The sequence below is a fragment of the Anabrus simplex genome, chromosome 8 (assembly GCF_040414725.1).
Source record: "Anabrus simplex isolate iqAnaSimp1 chromosome 8, ASM4041472v1, whole genome shotgun sequence".
NCBI classification, from domain to species: Eukaryota; Metazoa; Arthropoda; class Insecta; order Orthoptera; family Tettigoniidae; genus Anabrus; species Anabrus simplex.
In genome coordinates this window covers 108046420-108073632 of record NC_090272.1, presented here as the reverse complement: position 1 = coordinate 108073632, position 27213 = coordinate 108046420, and the positions used below count along the sequence as shown (strand labels likewise).

The following is a 27213-nucleotide window of genomic DNA, read 5'->3' as shown; positions in this document are numbered from 1 at the left end:
CACGGAGTTTTGCAGGAATATTCAGATCTATTCAGGAACAAGCCAGGACAAATTCCCAATTTCAGGTACAAGTTGTTGGTAAATGATTGGACACCTTTTTAAAGGGAAATTATATGGGGTACCGGAGAAATATTTCTCAGAAGTCAAAGAAATTATAAAAGGCATGGAGGATGATGGAATCATCATGAAAACATCCAGTCCATATCTGAACCCATTAGTAATAGTAGTGAAAAGCAACGGGAAACTGAGAATTTGCCTAGACGCGCGATGCTTAAATACCCGCCTAATTCCTGAATACAATACTGTACCGAAGATTAAGGATATTGTACAAAAATTCCGAGACATGAGGTATTTTTCGACGATGGACTTCACGTCTTCCTATCATCATATTGTCCTTGAAGAAAAATCTCGACTGCTAACGGGATTCATGTTTGACAGTCAGACTTATGTCTACTGTCGACTGCCTTTCGGTTTGAAGAACAGTTGTGCCGTTTTGGCGAGAGCCCTGGATAGAAATTTAACACCAGAAGTGAAGGAATTTCTAACTTGTTATGTAGACGACCTCATTTTGGCAACCAAGACATTCGATGATCATTGTGACAAGCTGGAGAAGTTATTTCAGAATCTAAGGACAGCTGGATTCAAGATCAACATAGCCAAGTCCAAGTTTTGTCAGGAAGAAGTATTATTCGTCGGTCACATGATAGATGGCACAGGGGTACGACCAAACCCAGTGAAAATCCAGGCGATATGCGACTTTCCTCGACCAAAACGCATTAAACATGTACGACAATTCCTCGGAATGGCCCAATTTTTTTCTAACCACTGTAAAGGCTACACTCAAACTGCAGCACCTCTACAGGATCTGTTGAAAACAAATAACAGATGGAAGTGGGATGAGAAAGCAGAAAGGGCATTCCAAGAATTGAAAACTTTGCTGACCAGAAGTATAAAGTTAGGCTATCCTAATTACGAAAAGGAATTTATTATCCAGTCAGATGCCTCGAATGTCGGTATAGGCGCGTGTTTGTATCAAGAGGAAGAGGGAACACCTCCTAAAAGAATATATTTAGCCTTCACCAGTCGAAAGTTGAGGAGTCATGAAATTCATTACACTACTACAGAACAAGAGCTACTAGCGATAGTCTATGCTTTGCAGCAGTGGAAAAAGACCATCTATGGATATCCGATAACGGTCAGATCGGACCACAAAGCATTGACTTTCAGACTTAAAGCAGCGATGACTAACGAAAGGATTTTAAGATGGATGTTGTTCACCCAACAATTCCAGATAAAGATCGAATACTGTAGTGGAAAGGAAAATATCCTAGCCGATGCTCTAAGTCGAAACCCCGTGGACAACACGGAGGAAGTCCATAAAATAGAGCTAGTTCCAGAAGATGAGGATATTCTAGAAAAACTACGGAATATTGTACAGTTGCAACGTCAGGATGAGAAGTTGAAGAATATCATAGACAAGCTAGAAAATGGAGATTGTGGTTCTGAAGCAAGATTGAAAATAACAAGGGTATACAGCATTGAACGGGGTATGCTCATGGCTAAGACAGGCAAAGATCAAGAGAAAGTACGCATCGTATTACCTTCAGTATTGTATAGAGAAGTAATCTGGCACGTACATAGAATCACAGGACATGGCGGTATGGAGAAGGTGACTCAAGTCATCCTAGAGAAGTTCACTTGGAAAGGAATTAGAAGGACTATAAGGAGTATAATAAGGACTTGTGATATTTGCCAGAAGGTTAAACAAGGTAATTGTCTAATAAGGCATGAACCAAGGGCCATATTACCACACAAAGCCAGAGAGCTATATGCTATTGATATATTTGGTAAGCTTCCGACGGCTAAAAAAGGAAATAAATTCATCGTGGTAGTTATGGACGTTTTCTCGAAGTACGTATCACTTCAACCAATACAGCGTGCTAATTCAAAGCAAGTAATACGACGTCTAGTTAAACACATATTGCCTAGCATGGGAAAACCCGAGAGATTGTTGTCCGACAGAGGAACCCAGTTTACATCACTTCAGTTTAAAGAGGCTATGGAAGAGATGGGAATTAAACATGTTCTATGTTCAATAAGACATCCAGCATCCAACCCAGTCGAAAGATATATGAAAGAAATAGCTAAATTTTGCCGGATATACTGTTCCAAGCAACACTGGAAGTGGATAGATGTACTTGAGAAAATTGAAGAAAGCATCAATAACACTATACACGAATCCAGCGGCCAAGTTCCAAAAGTTATTCACTACAATATTAGACCTGAGAGACCATGGGACAAAATAATTCAGCTACCTACCGAACCATGCTTAGACCAAGATAAGCTTAACCAACTAGTTCGAGAGAGGATGTATAAACAATCCCAGAGGAGACTGAGGAGGATACAACACAAGAAATTCCATCCCCAATTGAAGAAGGCGACTTAATATTAGTAAAGAAGCCAGCAATCACGAATGTATCCACTAAAGTATTTGCAAAGTTTGTACATTTATTCGATGGACCATTCGTTATACATCGATCATTTGGGAACAACGCATACGAAGTTCACGACTTGAACGGTAAAAGTAAAGGAGTACACAACGCCGCAAACATTAAGTTATACTTCAAGGAACAAAGGGATTAGAGTCTATCCAACATCGCAGTTAAACAAGGAATGAGAACTGAAATGGACTACGACAAGAATGAACCAATTGATCTGTAAGAATTTACAATAACGCGCTCAAAATTCTGATTAAGAACAGTGAAAAGTCCCATTATGATATTAGAAATAGATGAGATAAATATATAGCAAGCCATATATTTAAATCAACGTGGGAGGAGTAATGTGCCATTTCACCGTTCTATAGTTGCAGTATTAGGAACAAAAATGGCGTTCCAGTTATTAATGTATCAATATAAAAGCAAATAACAGCGGTACGAGCCGAAAAGATAATAATTTCAACCGGCAATCATGGAAAGAACTACTCTTAGAAGGCGGTGCGAAAGAATGACGAGAGCGGATTATTTAAACCGATTATTGAAAAAAGACTTCCATTAGAACAAAATCTCAATCCAGCACTGCATCGAAGAAAGGACGGAGTCGTGTAAAGAAACCAACTACTTATCAGATTCTATAATCAATCATTGAAGAAGAGATTAAATCCGCGATAGCCCGCTTAACGTCAGCTGTAGGTTGACACATATACGTGAGATTATAAACCAGCTGTAAGAAAACGTCGAGTTGGTTCTGTACTACGTCACGGTTGGGCTCGGAAACATTATATTTGCCCGATATTGCGCAACGTGAAGAGAGCAGAATTCAACGGGATATAAAGTGCAATTCTAAAAGCACATAAAATTTACATCTGTTCGGCGAGCAAGGCAGTTGAAAATAAGAGGACATTTAAAGCTGTTATAAGCAAATTAGACGGACCAGAATACATATATTCTTTTCTCATTAGCACTACGAAACAGATTACAACATGTATAAATCAACTAATGCCTTGTGTTATTCTGTCCCTGACGTAATGAAGACCACTATGATGTTCTAAGAAGCTGAGGCAGAGACTACTCCGGCTATGGTGGCGCTTCACGAGATTGACGACCCAGGAGGATGGTAATCAGCTGAGAGGACGAGATGGATCCGATTACCTAAGCCAAACCATGGAGCGAGGCCTACCATTCCCGACGAACAACAGCGAGATGGAAATCACTACCCAATAAGCAAAGTTAAGTCCCCTATGAGTCGTGTCGTAAGTAGAAACCTTTATTCTTTTGGCTAATATGTGATGTGCATTATGACATTGTGTGTGCGTAGTTAATATTCAAGTGTCATTACAAAGAAATAGGTATTCATCTGAAGTTACCGTTAATCCCATATATAGGTGTAAAATACCAGTGAATGCCGTTCGCAAGTTTATCAATATGGTGTTAGAGAAGTGATTGATATTTTTTTAAATCGTTGTCAGTGAAGTGTTAGAGTATTAAGTGGAGGTTAATATACATGTGTGATGGCTTTAACCAAAATAACAAGCGTAGAGATCGTATTTAGGGGATGTTTACGGCAAAATATAGTAGCACAGTTTAATGTTGTGATGTGCTGTTCTTTGATACTATGACAGTAATGATAATGGTTTTATATGTGTAGGTTATGGCACATATGCTGCGTATTTGATGAAACGAGTGCTTTGAGACGCACTAATATGAATGCTACGCGATAATTGAAGTGATAAATGGTGAATGAAATAATCATATGAGTTGATAGTAGATTATGATAGTGATAGTTATTGTTATTTAGAAAGTTGGTCATAGTATTCTTCGAGAGATGATGGTATGTGTTAATTGCACATGCTAAGGTATATATATTGAGACGTACTGTTTTCAATGGCTATTTTTATTCCCTAATATATGATATAGATTAGGATACGATCTCAATGCCATCAGTATAGAACTAATTGAGTATGTAGGATCATCAGAAGAGCCGAGAGGCCAATAACGTCAATATTTAGGCCTTCACTGACATATCTACGATCGTTTTCATGTATTCTCACATACGGCAACTTAATTTATGGTTTTATGGGAGCAGTTTGACACATCACTGGTAACTTAGTCTTTCATATATGGATTTTAGTTGAAGATAGAGTTTTCTAATGTGTCAATTTTTCCACCTATGGTTTTATTCGTTGAAAAGTTAGTTAAATACACTTGGTAATGCTATATTAAGCCATATACGCACTTTAATTGAATTTCGACCATGAATTAAAATAATAATTGAATGATTTTAGCCACATAATCCTTATGATAGAATTAATTTGAGATTACTTACGACTTAAAGTGGACTTAGATTTGCTTATATGGAGGTCAGTTGATCTAAAATATGAAACATTATGAAAACTTGAAACTTAAACTAGTGGAAATCCCTAATGAACAGACATTATTTTCTCACACGATTTTCCTACTGTGCATGGACATTGATGTGAAGTTTTCAGCCAAGTGATATGCATTTCTTTAGTCACATGTGAATTTAGGCTCAAATGATTGAATTTTGGTAATTTTGAGGAGTAATCCAGCACAATAAGGAAAGATTCCAGATCTTAATTAATTAATTGATTAATTATTGGCCACCTTCATTGCGTTTTCACATTCTTATTTGAAACCCCAATTTGAAATATTGTATATAGTAGGAAGAATAGTTTTGTTTTACTTAAACCAATTGGATGCATCTGATTATTACAAATATTTTAAATAATTTTTCACTTAATTATATATAATTTAATTTTTCCTTTTCATTTAATTTTCACGAATATTACTTAATTACAATACAATTTTTTTTCAACAGGCCAGGATTAGCGTATCGAAGAATGAGGCCTGATTTCATTTATTTGTTAAAGGTTTTCCAAACCTGTTTTCTTTCTATGCAACATAACTAAGGCACTTAGAGATGCTGATTGCGTATGAAACCAGCCACATTGTATAAAATGATTCCTCAAGATACTCTACGTGATTTTCAAATCATACTTAGACTAATTTATCAATAAAAGCTGAGTAGTAAAAATATTAAAATTCTTTTAATGCCTACTTAGAATAAGTGCTAGATATAAGCCTTAATGACTATTTATGATTGCGATTTTGATGATGACATGTACGAATTTCTTGACAAGCCGTAATAACCTGAATTTTACGATAAATTTCGGCAACATGCAAGTATGGTATCCGACTGATAGCGTGTTGGAGACGTCCTTCTACGTAGGTTGGGATTTACTATAGGCCGTCGGTGTACTTTCTCACGCGGAACTCACAACCCAGAAATATTTGGTAAATGGAATCGTTGTTAAGAGCTAGTCTGGAACTCATGTATCCCCACCTGGACGCGGGAGCGGTGCATGTCATATCATCGATTCAGGCATATTTGTCGACTTTGCGTGGTCCTCAAGCCACCAACCACGAGGTCAGTTCTTTACTGCACCTCCACATGTCACAACAGAATACCTGAGGTGAGGAAGTAGGGGAAACGAAACAGGCCCCGCAATGAAACACATTGCCTATGCCTTAGCTATGGTTTACCCCAATTAGGATTCAATTTTTTGACGATATGCCATTATTTCAGATCGGCGTTCAATCACTGTACAAAATAGGTATTGACATGACATACGGCTGAACTGCCATACGAACACAGGTATGGAAATCAGTATCTCCACAAAAGCCAGTGCCAGCGGGATAAATGGAGCATGTAGTTCAATCGTTCTAGACCAGTTGGTGTTGGATTTATTCAGCTATCCACATGATGAGATGCTTTGTTGGCAGGGTTGGCTGTGTTAATGCTGCTAACACCTTTGACTACAAAAGCAAGGACTGCGGCACTATAGCAACATTTACCACACAAAGCACTCAAGTATTCAGACGGCTACGAAAGTTCTCTCAACATGTAACATGGCAGGAAAATAAGATGATCGATCTTAACAATTTAAGATTTCAACGCAATGTTGAGGTAAGAGGAGAGCGCAGAGATCACTTAAGGTGCGTCTCTAACTTCAATTGGCTAGCTGCTGCTAGCTATATTATCATCCATTTTGTTTGATGGAGAAGACTACGGGAGAAGTTGACAAGGTGCTGTTTTGTAAGATATAAATTTCATTAAAATACAACAAAAGTTATGGTTATGATCTTCTAGTCATAATATGATGTCCTTAAGTTGACTTAGGTCTTAATGTTATAATATTATTCCTGCAAAATTGTCTTTGTCTGGTATACGTATGTTTTAGTTATCACATGTATGTGTATGTTGAGTCCTCGGCCGTAAGGCTGGTTGGATCCTTAACAGCTCTGCCATCAGCTGTCATTGATGGCCTAGGCATCTCTGAAAAGGTGTACTAGGGAAATGAGGAGTGAGGTAATTTCTCTTTACTTTCCTCACTGAACCAAAAGTTGCTATTACATATCAGTCTGCCAAGCCCGCCGAAATGCATGCATAAACCAACCCTATGAGCAAAATTTTCACACCATTCATAGCAGGGACTGGCTGCATAAGGAATGGCATTACTAGCATCACTCATACCTCAGTCACTTTCATATTGTCAAAACCAAGGATGAGACTGAGACAGGTCAATGAAATAAACAGAATTGCTCTAGCCTATACCAGAAAACATAGTGCACTGTAAACGCTAGGTCTCGCCAGCAAAGGCATAGTTTTCACATAATTTATTTAATTTTATTCGACTGAAACTAGTCCCAAGAATGATGTAATATTATTTAGTTGATATATTATATTGAAAAGGTAGAACCTCTTGTCAATTTATTTATTTTAAGGGGCCGTTTTGTCAAAAGAGAAATTCATATGGATTCGAGTACATTACGTGATTTGTAATTCCGCTTAATTAATAGTCAGTATAAAACTTGACAGGTATATCACCTACGGAATTCGAACATCAATTTTGATTGGAAGACACGTTAAGACATTGGAAACGATGAGGTGTTTGGATCCCACGCTCGTTTGTTGACAGCAAACGATTCATTCTTGCACGTGTTCTTTTAACAAATGCGAATCCATTTGATGAAGTTGAAAAGAAAATTTCGTACAAAGATTGACCGAAAACAGAACTAAATCCGTGGGAAGAGGGTGTGGGGACTCCGAGCAGGTGCACGACGCAAGGATGATAAAAAGAGAAACGCCCCGTCCGCACTGCCCGTATCTGTATCAGTTATCTTTTATTTCATCTGATTGTAAAAGACCGACTGTTGGGAGGGGGGGGGGGGGTGGAAGAGGCAGTCCCAATCCAATGACAATGTCATTTTTGATTCGCACGCTTGATACAAAATTCAGTTTTCACAGACAGATAATAATAGTACGGTGATCTAATAGAAGTGCCGGCGCACCCTTAAGCTATGTATCCACTTGTTGCAAAACTCAAAAGCAAATTCATCTCCGTAGAGTCATTGAAGGCCCTGGGAGGTGTCGTTTTCCACTACCCGTAACCTCGGCTGTTGATGAAGTAGAGTGGTTAGCTCTACGCCCCGCCGCCTTTGCCCCCAGGAATTAAGCTGGTGCTCAATTTTGGTGTAGGCTGAGCGAACCTCTCGGCCATGTGCACCTCCGGATGTGGAAATCTCGATTCTTAAATCTTTCGACTTTCTGATGGGGAATCGAAACCACGTACTTTCGGGGGAACCGAACACGCATTTACCGCCTCGACCAGGCTGCTCCTATCCACTTGTCGCACGCCTGCGTATCGTATCGCATCGTAACGTATCGCAGAGTATCATCTCCCTGCTGCATAACGCTGTATAGGCCTACAACAAAACGTTCCTTCGTTCCGCATCAAAATATTATACGAAGAAACGCAACGGTCCCGATCGGATATTTGTCAGTTTTTTCTTTCTTTCTTTCTTTCTTTCTCTGTTTACCCTCCAGGGTTGGTTTTCCCTCGGACTCAGCGAGGGATCCCATCTCTACCGCCTCAAGGGCAGTGTCCTGGAGCGTGAGACTTTGGGTCGGGGAATACAACTGGAAGGAGGACCAGTACCTCGCCCAGGCGGCCTCACCAGCTATGTTGAACAGGGGCCTTGGTGGGGGACGGGAAGATTGGAAGGGATAGACAAGGAAGAGGGAAGGAAGCGGCCGTGGCCTTAAGTTAGGTACCATCCAGGCATTTTTCTGAAGAAGAAGTGGAAAACCACGGAAAATCACTTCCAGGATGGCTGAGATGGGAATCGAACGTAGCTGACCTCCCGAGGCTAGTGGATCCCGTTCCAGCCCTCGTACTACCACTTTTCAAATTTCGTGGCAGATCCGGAAATAGAACCCGGGCCTCGGGGGGTGGCAGCTAATCACGCTAACCACTACACCACAAAGGCGGACTTGTCAGTTTTTACCCGTTACATCAAAGAAAATGATACGATAAGCAGGAGCATCTATGCGGACGGGCTTCGTGAGGTTCTACGTTTCCGCTCACATATCAGTCTTGTTCCAACTTGCTTGTGCGTATGGCAACAGTCAGTAGCAATGGAATGGTACCACGAAAATGCCAGAGAATTCACAGAAACCTACCGTAAACATGATATAAATCGACTAGATAACTTCGTCTAGTTATTTATTTATTTATTTATTTATTTATTTATTTATTTATTTATTTATTTAGCGTATGGCCCATACAATCAAGTTGAGTTCAGATATAAATTATGTACATACTTACATAACAAGAAAACAATGAACAAGAAAAGGCTCCCTACAACTGAATGTCAAGATCACTGTTCCACTGTATTGCTTCTGGAGTTGCCATCAGGAAATCCACTTTGCTGCCTCTGTATGCCCGCGTTTCACACTCTCTGACAATATGATGTATGGTTTGTCGTGCAGCTCCACAGTCACACGCGGGTGTCGGCAACTTGTTCCATTTAAACAACATGTCTCTGCATCTGCCATGGCCTGTTCTTATTCTGTTCAGAGCAGACCATGTTTAACGTGGTACTTGGAATCCACTTGGAAGTTTGGCATTCGAGAACATACTATGCAGGTGCGTCTCCGTTGCTGCTTCCCACCGTCTTTTCCACTCTGTAGTTGGATTGTAGCTTCTAGCAACCATGTCTAAGGCGTTACGTAAAGTTGGATGGCGTGAACGTAATCTGTTTTGGTTGATAGTTCGTAGATCTTCATGTACAGGTAGATCGGGGTTCCTTAAGATTGTATTGAATTCCTTGATAAGAGCGATGGATCTGCGTAAATCAGGTGGCATTATTCCAGATAGTTCTAGTGTAGTTCAATCAATCAATCATCTGTATTTACGACTGAGGCATAGGTGGCAAATTAGGCTACTTAGCAATTGTTTACCTAGCCTTTGCTTTAATTATTTAAAAAAATTGGAAATTTATCGAACATTTCTCTCTATAAAATAATTATTCCACTCCCTAGTCATTAATCTTCCTACAAAATAAGTACCTGTCTCAATTTGTTCTCTTGCATTCCAACTTTAGCTTCGCATTCTGATCTTTTCTACCTTTAAAAGCTCCACTCAAGCTTAGTCATTCTATGCCATTTCTGCACTATCAGCTCGGAACATCCCGTTTAGTCGAGCATCTCGGCTGCTAACTCTCAAGTATTCCGAAGCGCATCATTTTCGGAACACTACGCTTTTGTCGGAAATCACCCAGAACAAATCGTGCTCCATTCCTTTCGATCCTTTCCAGTTGTCGTATCAAGTAATCCTGATGTGGGGTCCCATACACTGGAACCTGACTGTAATTAGCGTCTTATCAGAGACTTTGGTACGAACATGTGTGAACAATGGCAGGAGGGTACTGGTAATGAGGATATACCGGCTAAGGAATGAACTCGATGCATGTAGCTGTACGCATAAACCGACTGTGGTGGTGGGGTCATGTGAGGCGAACAGAGGAGGATAGGTTACCTAGGAGAATAATGGACTCTGTTATGGAGGGTAAGAGAAGTAGAGGGAGACCAAGACGACGACACTTAGACTGTTTCTAACGATTTAAATATAAGAGGTACAGAACTAAATGAGGCCACAGCACTAGTTGCAAATAGAGGGCTGTGGTGAAATTTAGTAAATTAACAGAGGCTTGCAGACTGAACGCTGGAAGGCATAACAGTCTATAATGATGTCTTTCTGTTAGGTCATCAGCCCAGAGGCTGGTTGGATCCTCAAATAGCACCACCAAAGGTTATGCGGTTATAAGGAAACCGCAAAAACCGATGGCAGCACCAAAATGAGGCGTACTAGGCAAGACGAGGAGCGAGGTAGTTTGCCATTGCTTTCCTCACTGGGTCAGAAAGTGCTATTGCAGCACGACTGACCCTATGAGCAACACCTTTCATAACACGCAGATGCACTAGTCGTGCTCTGAATGCCATTACTCAGCACCACCCATACCCCAGCAGCTTCCATATTGTCACAGCCATGGATTAGACTGGGACTTCGGTGAAAGCTACACTTTACTCTGGCCTGTGCCAAGAGATGGATACAAAAGTACTGTATCCATCAAGAAATGGCAGCAGGCAACTATATTTATTTATTTATTTATTTATTTATTTATTTATTTATTTATTTATTTATTTATTTATTTATTTATTTATTTATTTATTTATTTATTTCGCTTTTCGTCGCAGCGATACGGATAGATCTTTCGGTGAACGTTGGATAGGAATGGACTAGGAGTGGGAATGAAGCGATCGTGGCCTTAATTAAGGTGCAGCTCCAGCATATGGCTGGTGTGAAAATGGGATACTACGGAAAACAATTTTCAGGGCTGCCGACAGTGGGGTTCGAATCTACTATCTTCCGAATGCAAGCTGACAGCTATATGACCTGAACCGCGCAGCCATTCTCTCGGAAGACATACTGTACAATAGAAAAGAATGTTCAAATTCTCGTAGCATTTTTATTAAAATTTTGCATACATAACATCGTAAATACAGTAATACTGTGTTCCAAGGTGTTATACAGTATTGTTACAAATAAAACACTGTATGTTTTAGAGATGTAAATTAATTCAAGATGACCAAGTTAGTACACACGCACACACACACACACACACACACACACACACACACACACACACACACACTTATATTAGAAAATATATGACAACAGCTCCCTATTTGCTGCTCATTTGCAAGTCTCTAATGCTCATACAGCAAGAAGCCCAGGACGCTGTAGCGGGTCCTCTAGGAACCATTTGCACTTACATACTACGATCCTAGAAATAGACGAATAATCGTTTTGATTGGTCAGCTTTGAAAGACGGCATTTCCGCATTTGTTGCTTTGTTATGTACTGTTATTTACTTCCAGTTTATTTTGTGCTTTGTAATGACCACTGCTGTACGAGGTATACGTTTGAGTTCGTAATTTTGACCTGTACTCTGTATTGTTCCAGCAATAAAGCATTTTGTATTGGATACTTTTGTCCAAGTCTGTATACTTTTTCTCTTCTAATTTAAATAGAATGCGTTCTTTTTTTTCTTTGCTAGTTGTTTTACGTCGCACCGACACTGGATACTGGCCGCACTTAAGCGACTGCAGCTATCGAGCTCGGTAGAATGCGTTCTTGTATTAAGGAAGTTTATATTTAAGATTTAGCATGTCTCTCTAATGTTAATTTGAAATAATTGTATTCAGTCCACACACTGCATAAAACAAAGCCAGTGGCTTTGCGGTTTGGTCATGTAGCTATCAACTTGCATTCGGGAGATAGTGGGTTCGAACCCCACTGTCGGCAGCCCTGAATATGGTTTTCCGTGGTTTCCCATTTTCACACCAGGCAAATGCAGGGACTGTAACTTAGTTAAGACCATGATGACTTCCTTCCCACTCCTAACTCTTTCCTATCCCATTGTTGCCAAAGACCTATCTATGCGACGTAAAGCAACTAGCAAAAAAAAAAAAACTAGATAAAGGGACTCATTAGCCCCAATGGCAAACAGTAACCAATAATTTCCATTCAATTCAATCGATTTCAACACACTCACATTAATGAGAAATAAAAATCTGATTCAGTCGAACAAAAGTAACGTCTAATTTATTCCTTTTACTTTACATACATACATACAATAATCTCTTTGCAGATGAACATGTTATGTGTAAAAGTTATGCTTGAGATATAAATAACAGTCATTACTATATTCATACAAAAATAGCTCATTTAATCTCACTGTTAAATTATTACCCTTCTAGAAATCAGTTAACAACTACAACATAAAAAACAACAACAAAATCATTCAAATATAAAAACTCTTTCAAAGGAAGAAAATCTATTTATGCAAACTGTACAAATCCTACTCTGATAAATACTTCATTTCAATGTTTTAATACAAAGAATTTCAGTAGAGAAGAGTATTACAGGCAGATACACATGAGGTCCAGGTAAAGGCATGATAACATAGAAATTTTGGATAACTGGCAAATTATTATATTAATGTATAATGCACCTTAAGCAAAATTGTCATTGTTTGTAGTTCATTGAGGAAGGATTTTAAAAGTTCAAATATTGCTAATGGTGAAAGGTATAGGCCAATAACCAGACAACAACACTCTTCTAGATGAAAGTTAGTATAATTGAAATTATTATATCTTTGCCAATAAAAATTCTACTTAAGAAATATTTTGCTTGCCTAACACACACTTACTGCCATTCACATTATTTTAAATTACTTGTAAAAATGTTACAAAATTTTCATATCAATTCTTTGAAGCTATTTTAAGCTTACTCTATATTCATTGGAAGCTTCTGTAATTCTTATTATGAACAATCCTTCAGGTATTTCTAAAAAAATGTGGTTATTTTATATTCCTTAATTTTCCTCATTTTTGCAGTTACTTACTTCAAGAGTCAAACTTGTTGTATTGAAGAAGAGAGCTTAAATTATGTTGTCCATTTCATTAAAATACACTACCTTGCAAAATTTCATGGAATCATCTTCAAATGTTCACATATCGATGGCCTAGATTGAATACCTCGTATCTCACAAAGTTCTTCCTATCCATTATTTCCCTTAAGACTGGTCACGCCTTCCAGCCACATTTGGGTAGGCAGTTCATCAGAACAATGTTCGTTGGGTTTATTTTTCTATGCTTAGGAGTAACGGAAAATGAATCTTATAAAAATTATACTCTAGGAGTTAGTAAACACGTCACGCAAACATACTTTCCTATAGTACGGTACAATAAGGTTCATCTTCCTTTATACATCGGCATAGGAAAAAAGAACATAGCGAACATTGTTCTGATGGACTGCATATCCATGTGTGGCTGGGAGGCATAACCAGTCTTAAGGGAAATAATGGATAGGAAAAAGTTTGTGAGATACGAGGTATTCAATCTAGGCCATTGATTTGTTTTTTGTCAAATCTAAAAGGTGAAGGGTACCGGTATGGGAAGTGAGCTAGAAACATGCAATACCATGAGACATAGTAGGCGATACACATGGACATTGATAAAAAAAAGTTTATAGCACTGGATAAAAGTTCACCAGTTTAATTATATGCCACAAAGAATGAAAGTTAATTTAAATATAAATACAACCATCCTAAATGTGTACCTTTCCCCTAAGTATGTATGTATGAAGGATATTTCTTTCCCTCCCTCTTGATGTTTTTATCAAAACCAACCTTTCCCTCTATCAGACAGAAGAATGTAGGGGTAAAGATCATCACATCAGACCTGGATTCCCTTGGTTGCCACGTTTGGTAGAATTAGATTTCTTGTTTTATTATTCCATCAATGTTAGAGGTATTGCATTATACAGTAACACAAATATAATCAGACAGTTTTTGTTAAATGAGAAAATCTAAGGAGCATAAAGGATTATAATAATTATTATAATAATAATGTTATTTGCTTTACGTCCCATTAACTACTTTTTAAGGTCTTAGGAGACGCCGAGGTGCCAGAATTTAGTCCCGCAGGATTTTTTTACGTGCCAGTAAATCTACCGACATGGGGCTGTCGTATTTGAGCACCTTCAAATACCACCGGACGGAGCCAGGATCGAACCTGCCAAGTTGGGGTTAGAAGGCCAGCGCCTTAACCGTCTGAGCCACTCAGCTCGGCGCATAAAGGATTGGATGAAATCCAAACTACTTTCCTGAAAATTACAACCTTGGTTCCATATAAAACAAAAATGCTATGGTATAACAGCTCATTAAGGATATTTGTCTGTCGAGACAACTGCTGCACATCCAGATGGTCTATAGACACCAGAGTGCCACACTGTCAGCATGACAACATACTCAGATATATTGCTTGGCTTTTGGAACCTCTGCTGCTCATACCAGACAGCTTTTCAGTTAGAATTCACAAGGCTGAGAAAATCACATTCCAGCCCTGAATCCATAATTGAACTTCTTTGGACTAGCCAGTCATAAAATCCAGGGTCTACAGGGAAGAAGTAAGCATGATACCACTATACCATTGGACCAGCCAAACGTTCCAAGACCAAGTCTATATTTCAGAAAAATTTATGTCACAGCTTGTAATGGATGTTTATGGTTTTAAGATCACCCATCACTTCATTCTAGAAAGCTACAAGTTCCTTACATCACCTTTCTTTCAATATTCTTTTGAGGTGGAGAAAGTTTAAGAAATCATATAGTCCCATAACAGGTGAATGTATAGGATGTGGAATAGCTGTTCCACTGAGTGTATTTACCTAGTCATGGCCTATATGTTCTACAGACTTTTGACACAGTGGGCTTTTGACTGGTGTACATGATTTCATGACATTTGGACAATTATTCATCTCATTTTATGACAATGCATGGCCACACACTACTGTACTACTCTGTTAGTCCAGGAGTTCTTAGATGAACATGAAGTGACAGCTACTGTACATCCTACATATTCACCTGATTTGTCACTGTGTGTTTCCTCTCCTTTCCCCAGCTGAAACAAATGCTAAAAGAAAGGCAATATAAGGTCTTCCGAAGGCTGAGACTTCCTTTACAACAAGGATCATTAGCTGAAAAGTAAGATATTTCATTTCATAAAAGGTTGTTAGAAATATTGAGTGGATAACTATTTCCCTGGACCTCTCCAAATGTAAGAAACTGAATCACATCTAAATATGTTTTATATGAAAGGTAACTAGCAAATGAGTGAACTTCATTGATTACAAGGGCAGTCTAGTAATTCCCAGTCAATATTATACCAGCATGATAAAATCTTTCAGTCATGAGAAGTGCTCCAGAACAATGGTATTCAACCTAATACATTCAAATACATCTTAATACCATTCATCATCAATTTGGTACTCCCAGAGTATTTGTGCATATTATAAGCTATTCACAACATATAAAAGTGTTTTAAATTGAGTAATACTATCCAGGAACATGAATCATCCCAAGTATGCATTAAGATTCACACTTTTTCTTATAAACTGTAACAGCTACCATGCACAGTAGAGCCTACTCCTAGGTTGTGTAACTTGTTAGCAAGCATTAATTGAGTCTGTATCACCCTAAGTGGATGTGTGTTAATATCCTTGTGTGACTACTTTTCTTTTTTTTTAATTCTTGCTAGCGGCTTTACGTCGCACCGACACAGATAGATCTTATGGCGACGAACTACTTTTCTTGTTGATATACTTCTCTTAAACAGATAGACTAGTATTTACAAGTAACTTTTTATTCCTGAAATGGTGTCATTTATATTCAGAGAATATTTAGTTCATTTACTGCAACAGCTGTAATGGATGATACTCAAAATGAAATATAACCCATGTCCTAAAAGTACACATAAAAAGAGAGTGAAGTGTAAGATTTCAACAATGGTGAAGATGACAATTTAGACTGTCTTTATTCTAATAGATTTTGGCTCATTTCAGATGTGCTGGAATGAGCTGCCCAGCAAACTCAGGTATGTAAACTTCGCAACAAAGAATATCTGTACTAAATATTTAAATCAAACCTCTTTCCAATAAAAATTATTGTTTCCTGTCAAATATATAGGCCTACTCATGAGACATTAGTTGCCTAAAGAACACTTTTTTCCACTATTTTATAAAATGAATCTACAATGAGGACAAGTGTCTCAATTTGAATAATTACTACATAGTTCTGTGACTAAATCAACAAGCAATATCCAAAGGAGATTTCAGCAGTTAAATCTATATTCTGGTTCATGAAATCCAACAACAAACACAAAATGCATACTCTTAGGTGCTCTTATCCTAGATACAAAATATATATACAACCATTCAAATACGAACGTCTGTTTAAATTTATTGCACAAATATCAAAGATTAGTTGTGTGAATTCTATCACACATACACATTTTTAATAGAGAAGTCTTGTTTTATCTAAAATTACTAGTTCTTTCAATCTGGGATGAGGGTTTGTTCATAAATTGTTTTTAACTTATAAGAGAAAATATATACACAGACAAGTACAAACTATTTTGTTTCAATGTGTTAATAATATATGTACAGTAAGAGATGTCTAGAAGTAATTCAAGCACACACAACATACGACTTATAGAATATCAGGTGTGATATTAAACGGAGATCTCCGTTATCAATTCAGAAAAGAAGTAATGTTCAACTATAGTGAAATCTCAGTTAAGAAACATTTCTCAATACATATACCATATATGAGAAAATGTACAAGTAAAAAAATTTGAACACTTTCTATTCAGAGAAGAATAGGAGATTAAATGAAAATGAAAGAGCGCCAACATGATGTACTAGGCCTAGATTAAAAAAGTGCTAATTAATTGTCTTTCCTTGATTTAGAAATAACATGTATGAGACAGCATGAGAAAAAGATTTATCGAAACAAGACAACATTCAGAATGATTCTTTCTTATATTCTGCAAATACTATAAACTTCAAAGAAGACTACTTCAATAAAGATCAATAGGTCGTGCAATTGATTGCCGAGTTCACTAATGGTCTAGGGTAAAATAGGTTACAAACACCTACTACGTTACAATTTTAAAATAAATGAAAGTGATAACACGAACCTTAATAAATTTTGCAGTTCAAGGCCATATTAGAGGCAACATATGAGCAAGAAAATGATTAACTGAAATATATCTTAATGGAGAAGGCCTGTGCTTTAAAAATGTAAAATATAAGTGCATAAAACACAGAAATAGATAACATGCAACAAAGATTTCACTGTACCTTGAAAGAAGTACAAACTTTACCTCCCATCCACTTGTCATAATACCTGCATTTCCTATGACTTAAACAAAAATCTGAAATAATTTTTCAGAGTCTGACATGAAGCCTTACATTTTGTAATGTATGCATCCTCAAGCATGTCAAGTATCTCATGAGACACATGCATACCAAAGACTGAATACCATAGCTCTAGAAGGTATTATTCTACAAGAACATAATATGATGTAATGAAAATTGACCCTGATTTACAATTTTTAAAAGCACAAGTTTCTCTAAAACTGTCTTATTTCTCAGACTGTTTTGAGAATGTACAAGCATGTTCCATTTTTCAGATTTTTCATCAGAAGCAATCGAGGGATAAACAAGTGAATGCTTTACACACACCCATTGTTTTAAGTTAACGGACCGTTTGCAGTAGAAAACATTTCTCATAGATGTACGTAGATGCTGCAAGTTGTGGGATTTTTGAGAGGACTCCTTACTACTGCAATTGAGCATTTGTACAGGTACAATGGTTCAGTGTTGTTCAATTTTTCTAATTAACAGCATAATGTGCATCAAAATGTCTTTGTGAGAGATAACTTTATACTGTAAAGTATCATATTTACTTTTCTTGATTTGTTGATAAACTGACAGAAGACAAAATAATTCCATTTGCAGATACTTTTTTAGGTCATTGCAATATCAAATTCTTGTTAACACATAAATTATTCCAAAATTTAAATTTTTACAATATTGGGAGATATGTCTCCTTAAAGTAAACAAAGGCAATGTAATTACGATAAAATTCAGATACACATATGATTTCATTACAAAGCTATATAAATCTTCATGAAGAAAATTTCTCAGTCATATTTATTTACAACTTCCATTTCCAGTAGCCTGTTATTAACCTTGATTTTAAAACTTTGTAGAAAAATGTTCTTAAAATATCAATGTTCCTTGCATTATGAAATGTCATTACAAGTAGTAAAAGTGGTATTGTGTCTCTCATTTTATATTATTCTACATTAATTCTAAATCTCATCTTAATTTAACAAACATGAAAGAAGATACACATTTCAACAAAACTAAGATGCTAATCAATTCAAATGTACTGTTACGGGCTAAGGGCTGAATGGTATGGTTAATATATATGCGACCATGTTTTCTTAGAAGTTCTATTGAAGTTTCACTGAAATTTCATTTTACACTATTCATATGCTAGTCAATGTAAATATCAAAAGCATATCATGATTAAAAATGAAATAATGATGAGGTTGAAGTAGTAGTAGTAGTAGTAGTAGTAGTAGTAGTACAGAGCTCGATAGCTGCAGTCGCTTAAGTGCGCCCAGTATCCAGTATTCGGGAGATAGTAGGTTCGAACCCCACTGTCGGCAGCCCTGAAAATGGTTTTCCGTGGTTTCCCATTTTCACACCAGGCAAATGCTGGGGCTGTACCTTCATTAAGGCCACAGCCGCTTCCTTCCCATTCCTAGCCCTTTCCTGTCCCATCGTCGCCATAAGACCTATCTGTGTCGGTGCGACGTAAAACAACTAGCAAAAGTAGTAGTAGTAATAGTAGTAGTAGTAGCGGCACAGTACACTCCTGATTATCCAATTGCACATTATTAATGCATCCTAAAAAATATGAAAGAAAATAAAAAATAAAAATGTATCTGAGTGAACATCATTTTTCCTGCTTTTGAAATAGGCTTCCCCTAAGTTGAGTTGTTAAGAAATGTAGCTTTTACCAAGCAAGGGGCTGTACAGCTTGGGTCACGTAGCTATCATCTTGCATTCAGAAGATAGTGGGTTTAAACCCCACTGTTGGCAGACCTGACGATGGTTTTATGTGGTTTCCTATTTTTGCAACAAACAAATGCTGCGGCTATACCTTAATTATGGCCATGGTCGTTTCCTTTCTACTCCTAGCACTTTCCTATCCCACCGTTACCGTAAGACCTATCTGTGTTGGTGCAAGGTAAAGCAGATTGCAAAAAAATAATTTTAAATGTAGCTTTTATGACAGCAATGAATCCTGCCCTGCATGACAGCAGAGCACCATATTCATTGTTATCGGTTTAGATTCTCCAAGAAAATTGAAAATTTCTGATCATAATCAGTCTCTATAGTCTTCAAGTTTATCTTGTCCTGACAGAAAATATTAACAAAACAATACAAAAATTGGAAATTATAGAGAAAATAAAAATTCAAGAGAGGAGAGTCAACTGCTAAGATTATGGAATTGGAGCACAAACTGTCCACAATTTTCAGAAAAGCAGGATGATTTTATGCAGAACAGTGGTGGTAGAAGTAGACCACAAAAATGTAAAACTTTTAAAAACATTACATATGGAGATGTCACTTCTACAGTGGTTAAACTAAAAATAGGGCAGATGAATTTATCATCACTAGCAGTGTACAGAAAAACTCAACTTCTTCCACAAATATTCCATGAATGGGATTATCGGCATATCCAGATATCTTGAATTCAGGACAAATGGACTGTACATTATTGACCTATCTAAGGCAATTGACACGGTAGATCATGGGAGACTACTGGCTAAAATGAGTGCAATTGGATTAGACAAAAGAGTGACTGAATGGGTGGTTATATTTCTGGAAAATAGAACTCAGAAAATTAGAATAGGCAAAGCTTAATCTGACCTTGTAATAATTAAGAGAGGAATTCCTCAAGGCAGTATTATTTGACCTTTATGTTTTCTTATAAATATAGGTAAATGATATTAGTAAAGAAGTGGAATCAGAGGTAAGGCTTTTTGCAGATGATGTTATTCTGTTAGAGCAATAAATAAGTTGCAAGATTGTGAGCAACTGCAACATGACCTCGATAATGTTGTGAAATGGACAGCAGGCAATGATATGATGATAAACAGGGTTAAAAGTCAGGTTGTGAGTTTCACAAACAAGAAAAGTCCTCTCAGTTTTAATTACTGCATTGATGAGTTGAAAGTTTCTTTTGGGGATCATTGTAAGTACCTAGGTATTAACATAAGAAGAGATCTTCATTGGGGTAATCACATAAATGGTATTGTAAATAAAGGGTACAGATCTCTGCACATGGTTATGAAGGTATTTAGGGGTTGTAGCAAAGATGTAAAGGAGAGGGTATACATGTCTCTGGATTACTTTATTCAAGAACTGAAAAAAATCCAAAGAAAAGCAGCTTGATTTCTTCTAGGTGATTTCCGACAAGAGAGTAGCGTTACAAAAATGTTGCAAAGTTTGGGCTGGGAAGACTTGGGAGAAAGGAGACGAGCTTCTCGACTAAGTGGTATGTTCTGAGGTGTCAGTGGAGAGATGGTGTGGAATGATATTAGTAGACGAATAAGTTTGACTAGGTGTCTTTCAAAGTAGGAAAGTATGAAAATAAAGCTGAAATTCAACAGGACAAATTGGGGCAAATATTCATTTACAGGAAGGGGAGTTAGGGATTGGAATAACTTACCAAGGGAGTTGTTCAATAAATTTCCGATTTCTTTGCAATCATTTAAGAAATGGCTAGGAAAACAACAGATGGAAATCTGCCACCTGGGCGACTGCCCTGAATGCAGATCAGTAGTAGTGATTTTCAATTTTTCATGCGTGTTCTTCCCTTCACTAACTGTAATAATAAAGGATTTAAAAAGACAGTATCAGATTTTTTGAGTCCTTTCATAAAAATAATGTGCAAGGAACAATGATAGCAAATTTAGGCCCTGGAAAATGTATTACATATAGTTGAAAGTTAGCCAATGGCATTATCCACCCTGTTCCTGATAAATGCACAACAACCACTTCTTTGCCTTGATAGATTCTATCTTTTCTTCCTAACATTTGTTAATTCTTGACCACTCAGTAATTCATGGCATAAATTCCGAAGTGAGGGTGAGATATCTATCATAATCTAAATATGTAATCCTTCATTTCAGAGGCATGAATGCACTACAATTACGAAAGTTTGTATGTTATCACAGCTCTTTAGTTAGTGCATCAAGCCTCCGTGACTTTGTGTTCTGGTTTTGTAGTCCACTGAACCATTGCTATAACTTTTCACCACTAAGACTAACCATGTTGTAGTAGGAATGATCAGGAAACCTTTCTAACTCAATATAGTCAGTTTCTGTAAGTAACAGTTGTTCAAGAAGTGTCACTAACTCCTGGAAAGTCGGGCGTTCTTTCGGGTCCTTATCCCAACAATAGTACATGATGTTATAAAGCTCTCTGCGGCAATGCTCGGGTTTATCCAGTCTGTATCCATCGCGGACCCTCTTCATCACTTCAGCTGCAGGCAGGCCAGGATACGGTGTCGATCCCAGAGTCACAACCTCCCACATCAGGACACCAAAGCTCCAGACATCAGACTTCACAGAAAATATGTTGTCATAAAGTGACTCAGGAGCCATCCATCGGATCGGTAATCTGCCTTCAGACTTGCGTTCATAGACGTGCGACGTTATGACGTCACGGGCAAATCCAAAGTCCGCCACTTTGCAAACATGATCTTTTCCAACCAAGATGTTTCTTGCAGCGAGGTCTCTATGAATGATCTGAAAAAAAAAAAAAAAACAGAAACCCCAACATAAATTGCTCAGAATGGACTGTGCAAATATGGAAAAACTGATATCAAAGGTATTACAGTGCTAAGGTTTTGATGACATTTATCATAACAAAATAATAATAATAATAATAATAATAATAATAATAATACATTGTATTTATTCTGGCAAAGTTAGGTATGTACTCCCTTTCTTACACTTAACCAGTCTTACCTTGGAACAATTAATAATAATTACTGATGACAATAATATGAAAACAACATTGACAAGAATAATAGTAATAATATTATTGAGATAATGAAACGTAGTCATATTATGGAAGAATCATATCATACATAAAAAAATAAATACTATCTATATAATACACATCATTCGTAGAGTACATTACAAATATATGAATAATAAGTACCTACTAGATATACTCCTTAAAGGAAAGTTTCAAAAATACATACATTTCATGAATATAACGAGATATCACCTTCAACTGAGAGATGAAGAGAAGGATTAGGAAGGATGAAGAGGAGAAGAAGAAAAAGAAGAAAATGATCTGTGAGAGGAAGAGGGAAATAATGGTGAAGAGGAATTATGAGAAGATATTTTCAGGTCAAAACTTGATGATTCATGCATGTTTACCTAGTATTTCGATACAGGCGTGTTTAAAAGCTGAAATGAATTTATGACCTTCAAACCCTTCAAAAATGGCATAAAACTACAAAAAATGATCAAAAATTAATGTTGTATTCTGAATTGTCTTAGTAAGAAAAAGGAGGTTTCAAACTTTTTATTATTTAGACTGGTGATTAGGAACTGTCATACTCATAACTGAATTCGTCCAACTCATTGACTGAATGGTCAGCATTGAGGCCTTCGGTTTAGAGGGTCAGGGTTCGATTTCCAGCCAGGTCGGGGATTTGAATCACATCTGATTAATTCTACTGGCCTGAAGACTGGGTATTTGTGTGTGTCCCAACACTTTCCTCTTCATATTCAGACAACACACGACACTACCAACCACCACAGAAACATGCAATAGTGGTTACATCCCTCCATATAGGGTTGGCATAAGGAAGGGCATCCGGCCGTAAAACAGGGCCAAATCCACGTGTGCTACACAGTTTGCACCCTCCACCCCACAGGTGTGGGAAAAGTGATAGAAAAAGAAAAAGAGAAAACACATAACTAACTTCAAGTACTAATGTAGAAGACCACACTACATTAGTTATTTAATTTGCTATCAGTTATGAAGAGGAATTATTTTAAATGATGTCTTCTACAATAAGTTCCAGTTATCACTTACTGGGTAGCAGTATCTTATATAACAAATATTTTCGATACATTTTTTTCAAAATCGAAACATCAACGACTGTCAGCTAACTGAGTCTTCTTATACAGTGAAACCCTTCGAGACTGGACACCTACGGTTCGTTAAAAATGTGTCCAATGTACTGGGTGTTCAATATACAGGGTGGGTGTACACTGTTTCTAAAGTATACTGACAGTGCAGGAAAGGAAACACTCTGAGCAAGTGTATACTGTATATACCTAATAAAAAACAGTATTTCTTTGAATATACACTATATACAGTACAGAACACTGAATTTCATGCCTACTAGAACTTTGAAGAAGTGCTACAGTACTGTAAAGCAACTTGCAAAAAAAAAAAAAAAAAAAATAGTCTGACAGTTCAATGCAAAGGACTTCACATTTCACAATTGTTTCTACTGACACGTCCATCCATGCACCACGGATCCAGCAAATTGCGTCGAGAACCGTGAAAATTCGATTGCATTGTTACGCTTATCAGGAAAATCACAGGAAGACCCTCTGTTTTAACATCATTGTTTTTAAATGACAGGTATCATTTCCAATGACAATGTTGAAATTGCTTGCACTAAACCATTACACAACAGAACAACTAAATTGTTTTTAACCTGTGCAAACTGTCATTTAATGGCTGTGCAATTTCCAGAGTTGATGATGCTAGCCAACGAACTATCAATTATGTACAATGGAGCCAAGGTGACGATGGTCCCTGTGGTAATAACGTGGGACGGGCTAGTCACCAACTTGTTCAACAAGCACATGGACAAACTGGAAGTTTTGTACTAATTGTTTTGTTTTTTTTGCTAGTTGCTTTACGTCGCACCGACACAGATAGGTCTTATGGCGACGATGGGACAGGAAAAGGCTAGGAGTGGGAAGGAAGCGGCCGTGGCCTTAATTAAGGTACAACCCCAGCATTTGCCTGGTGTGAAAATGGGAAACCACAGAAAACCATTTTCAGGGCTGCCGACAGTGGGGTTCGAACCTACTATCTCCCGAATACTGGATACTGGCCGCACTTAAGCGACTGCAGCTATCGAGCTCGGTCGTACTAAAAAGAACGTGTGAGTGTGTGCTAATCGACTTCAGACGAGGCAACTTGCATAACGAGTTGTGGACGGAGGACTTACAAGAATGGTGGACCAGATGGAGGCAGTCCTGGTGCCGAAATGGTGTGCAAAAAGTGTGTATATAAATGGCGTAGAATCATTGGATGTAACATGGACTTGAAAACTGATTGAATAAATTATTTATTTATTCATTCATTCATTCATTCATTCATTCATTCATTCATTTATTATTTATTATTTTATAAATACTGAAATACTGCAGAATTTGAGCTTTAGAACACGACTCTTCATTGTAACTGCCTTAGGCCCCTTCATACATTTCTGAAATAGATTTATGCTCAAAGCACTGGCCTTGTTGAATGGGTTCATTTTTTTCCAAAATTATTTTCCGGGAAGCTTTGATCTGAGTTATTGTCCTTGTAAATATGCTAAACTAGCTGTTATCCACGGCTTCGCTCGCGAGGATTTGGTAAGTTGATAAAAATTAATTGTTCCTCGGTACTGCACTAAGACATTATCTGTAAATCCCTAAAGTATAAAAACTCACCGAAAAATTGTATTTCATTTACCCCAGAACCTCTTTGCAAACCATGTTTGTGGCATTGCCTTTTGGGGCTAAGATGACCAGGCTACTGGCAGAGTTAAATCTTGAACATGCGACATGGAACTCTACATGTGATAAATAGTCCTCTTTTTAAGTCAAAAAGAAAAGTTTCTTTATTTCTAAAGGAGATTCCAAATGCCTATTTTCACATCTGTGACATCTTAGTTTTTGAGATATAAGTATCCTCATCAAGAGAATTCAACTCTTCCTTCACTTATTTTCGATCTCCAGCTTGATTTTCCGAAAACAAAAAGTATGTGTTTCTTTATTTTTAAAGGGGATTACAAATACCAATTTTCACGTCTGTAACATGTTAAGTTTATGAGATATACAGTAGATATACTCATTTTAAAAACTGCCCCACTCCTTGGCTGAGTGGTCAGCGTTGAGGCCTTCGGTTCACAGGGTTCCAGGCTCGATTCCGGGCTGGGTTGGGGATTTTAATAGCGTGTGATTAATTCATCTTGCTCGGGGACAGGTTGTTTGTGTTTGTCCCAACACTCTCCTCTTCATATTCACTCAACACACCAACCACATTTCCACCCACAACAGGAACACGCAATAGTAATTACATCCCTACACACGGGGTTGGCGTCAGGAAGGGCATCCAGCCGTAAAACAGGGTCAAATCCACATGTGCGACACAATTCCCACCCGCGACCCCACAAGTGCGGGAAAAGCGGTAGAAGAAGAAGATACTCATTTTAAAAATTCACCAGCTTTTTGTATTATTTCACCCCCTTAAGTGGATTTTTTTTAAAGTGTGTTAATTTATTTAAAAAGAGATTCCAAGCACCAGTTTTAACGTCTGTAACATCTTCAGATTCAGATATATATATGCTCATATAATGAATTCAATTCCTTCCTCACTTCTTTTCACCCATCCACCCCCCTCTCATACCTTAAGTGGATTTTCTGGAAACAAAAATTGGTTTTCTTTTACTTTTACAGGAGATTCCAAATACCAATTTCCATGTCTGTAACATATTAGGTTTTTGTGATATATTGTAGATAATCTCGCTTTTGTAGAATCCTGGAGCTGACGTAGCCATGGTTATGGTCGTTCATTTCTTTATCCGATTCCCAGAGCAGGGGTAGTGTGGTGCCAATATCTCCATAACGGTTGGTTTTAGGGCCTTAAAACATGGTTTTCGGGCCGTAGGGCTTACAGAGTCGTGTTCTTTGCGTCAAGGGGCTTAAAATGAGCTTTTTCTCGTCCTTGTACGACATATTCGATTTCACCTATATTAGCCTATTATTTTTATATTTTTATATCTCCCCCATCGCCCCCCGTCGAAGTGTTTTGAAAATAAAATACAGCCCATGTTACTCACTGGCAATGTAGCTTTCTATAGGTGAAGTAATTTTTAAAATCGGTTCAGTAGTTTTTGAGTCTATCCATTACAAACAAATATACATATTTTTCCTCTTTATAATATTGGTATAGAAAAAGACTTTCACATTCGGCATTGCTATGTGGAAATTATAAAATAGAAAGCATTACGTTAGAGATTCTGTCATATTTAAGAACACCACCAACTGAATGCATCTGTTTTGCTAGTGCCCACTGAACATCAATTCACTTCAATTACTTAAAGAACGAGGAAAAACCTGCGATTTTCAAAAAAAAAATACAGGAATACTAAATCTGCTCTCAAAATCATGAGGTAAGTCTCTGCGATAAGGAGAGAGGGAGGAATGACGAAAAATATGGAGTCTCCCGGTAAAATCGGGGGAGTTGGCATGAATGGGAATTTCTGGAACTCCCGCTCCTTGGCTGAATTGTCAGCGTAATGGCATTTGGTTCAGAAGGTCCTGGGTTCGATTTCCAGGTGGACCGACGATTTAACCTGCGTCCGGTTGATTCTTCTGGCTCAGGAGCTGAATGCTTGTGTTTGTCTTCATACATATACTCATTTACGAACAACATATCACATCGCAAACCATCACAGAAACATGCAATAGTAGATACATTCCTCTAAATACAGTTGACATCTGGAAAGACATCAGGGCGCAAAAACTGGACTAATATAGTGTGCCGAACAT

The 27213-nt window shown here is 37.6% G+C and overlaps 1 protein-coding gene across 1 annotated transcript in view; it reads right to left on the bottom strand.

Annotated features, from left to right (window-relative positions):
* Positions 1 to 21654: 21654 nt before the first annotated feature.
* Positions 21655 to 27213, bottom strand: part of LOC137501902 (tyrosine kinase receptor Cad96Ca-like) — an 80109-nt gene continuing 74550 nt past the window's right edge. Inside the window, exon 9 of the mRNA XM_068229062.1 lies at positions 21655 to 22161. Coding sequence (XP_068085163.1) covers positions 21655 to 22161 — 507 coding nt within the window. The remainder of the gene's footprint in view (positions 22162 to 27213) is intronic.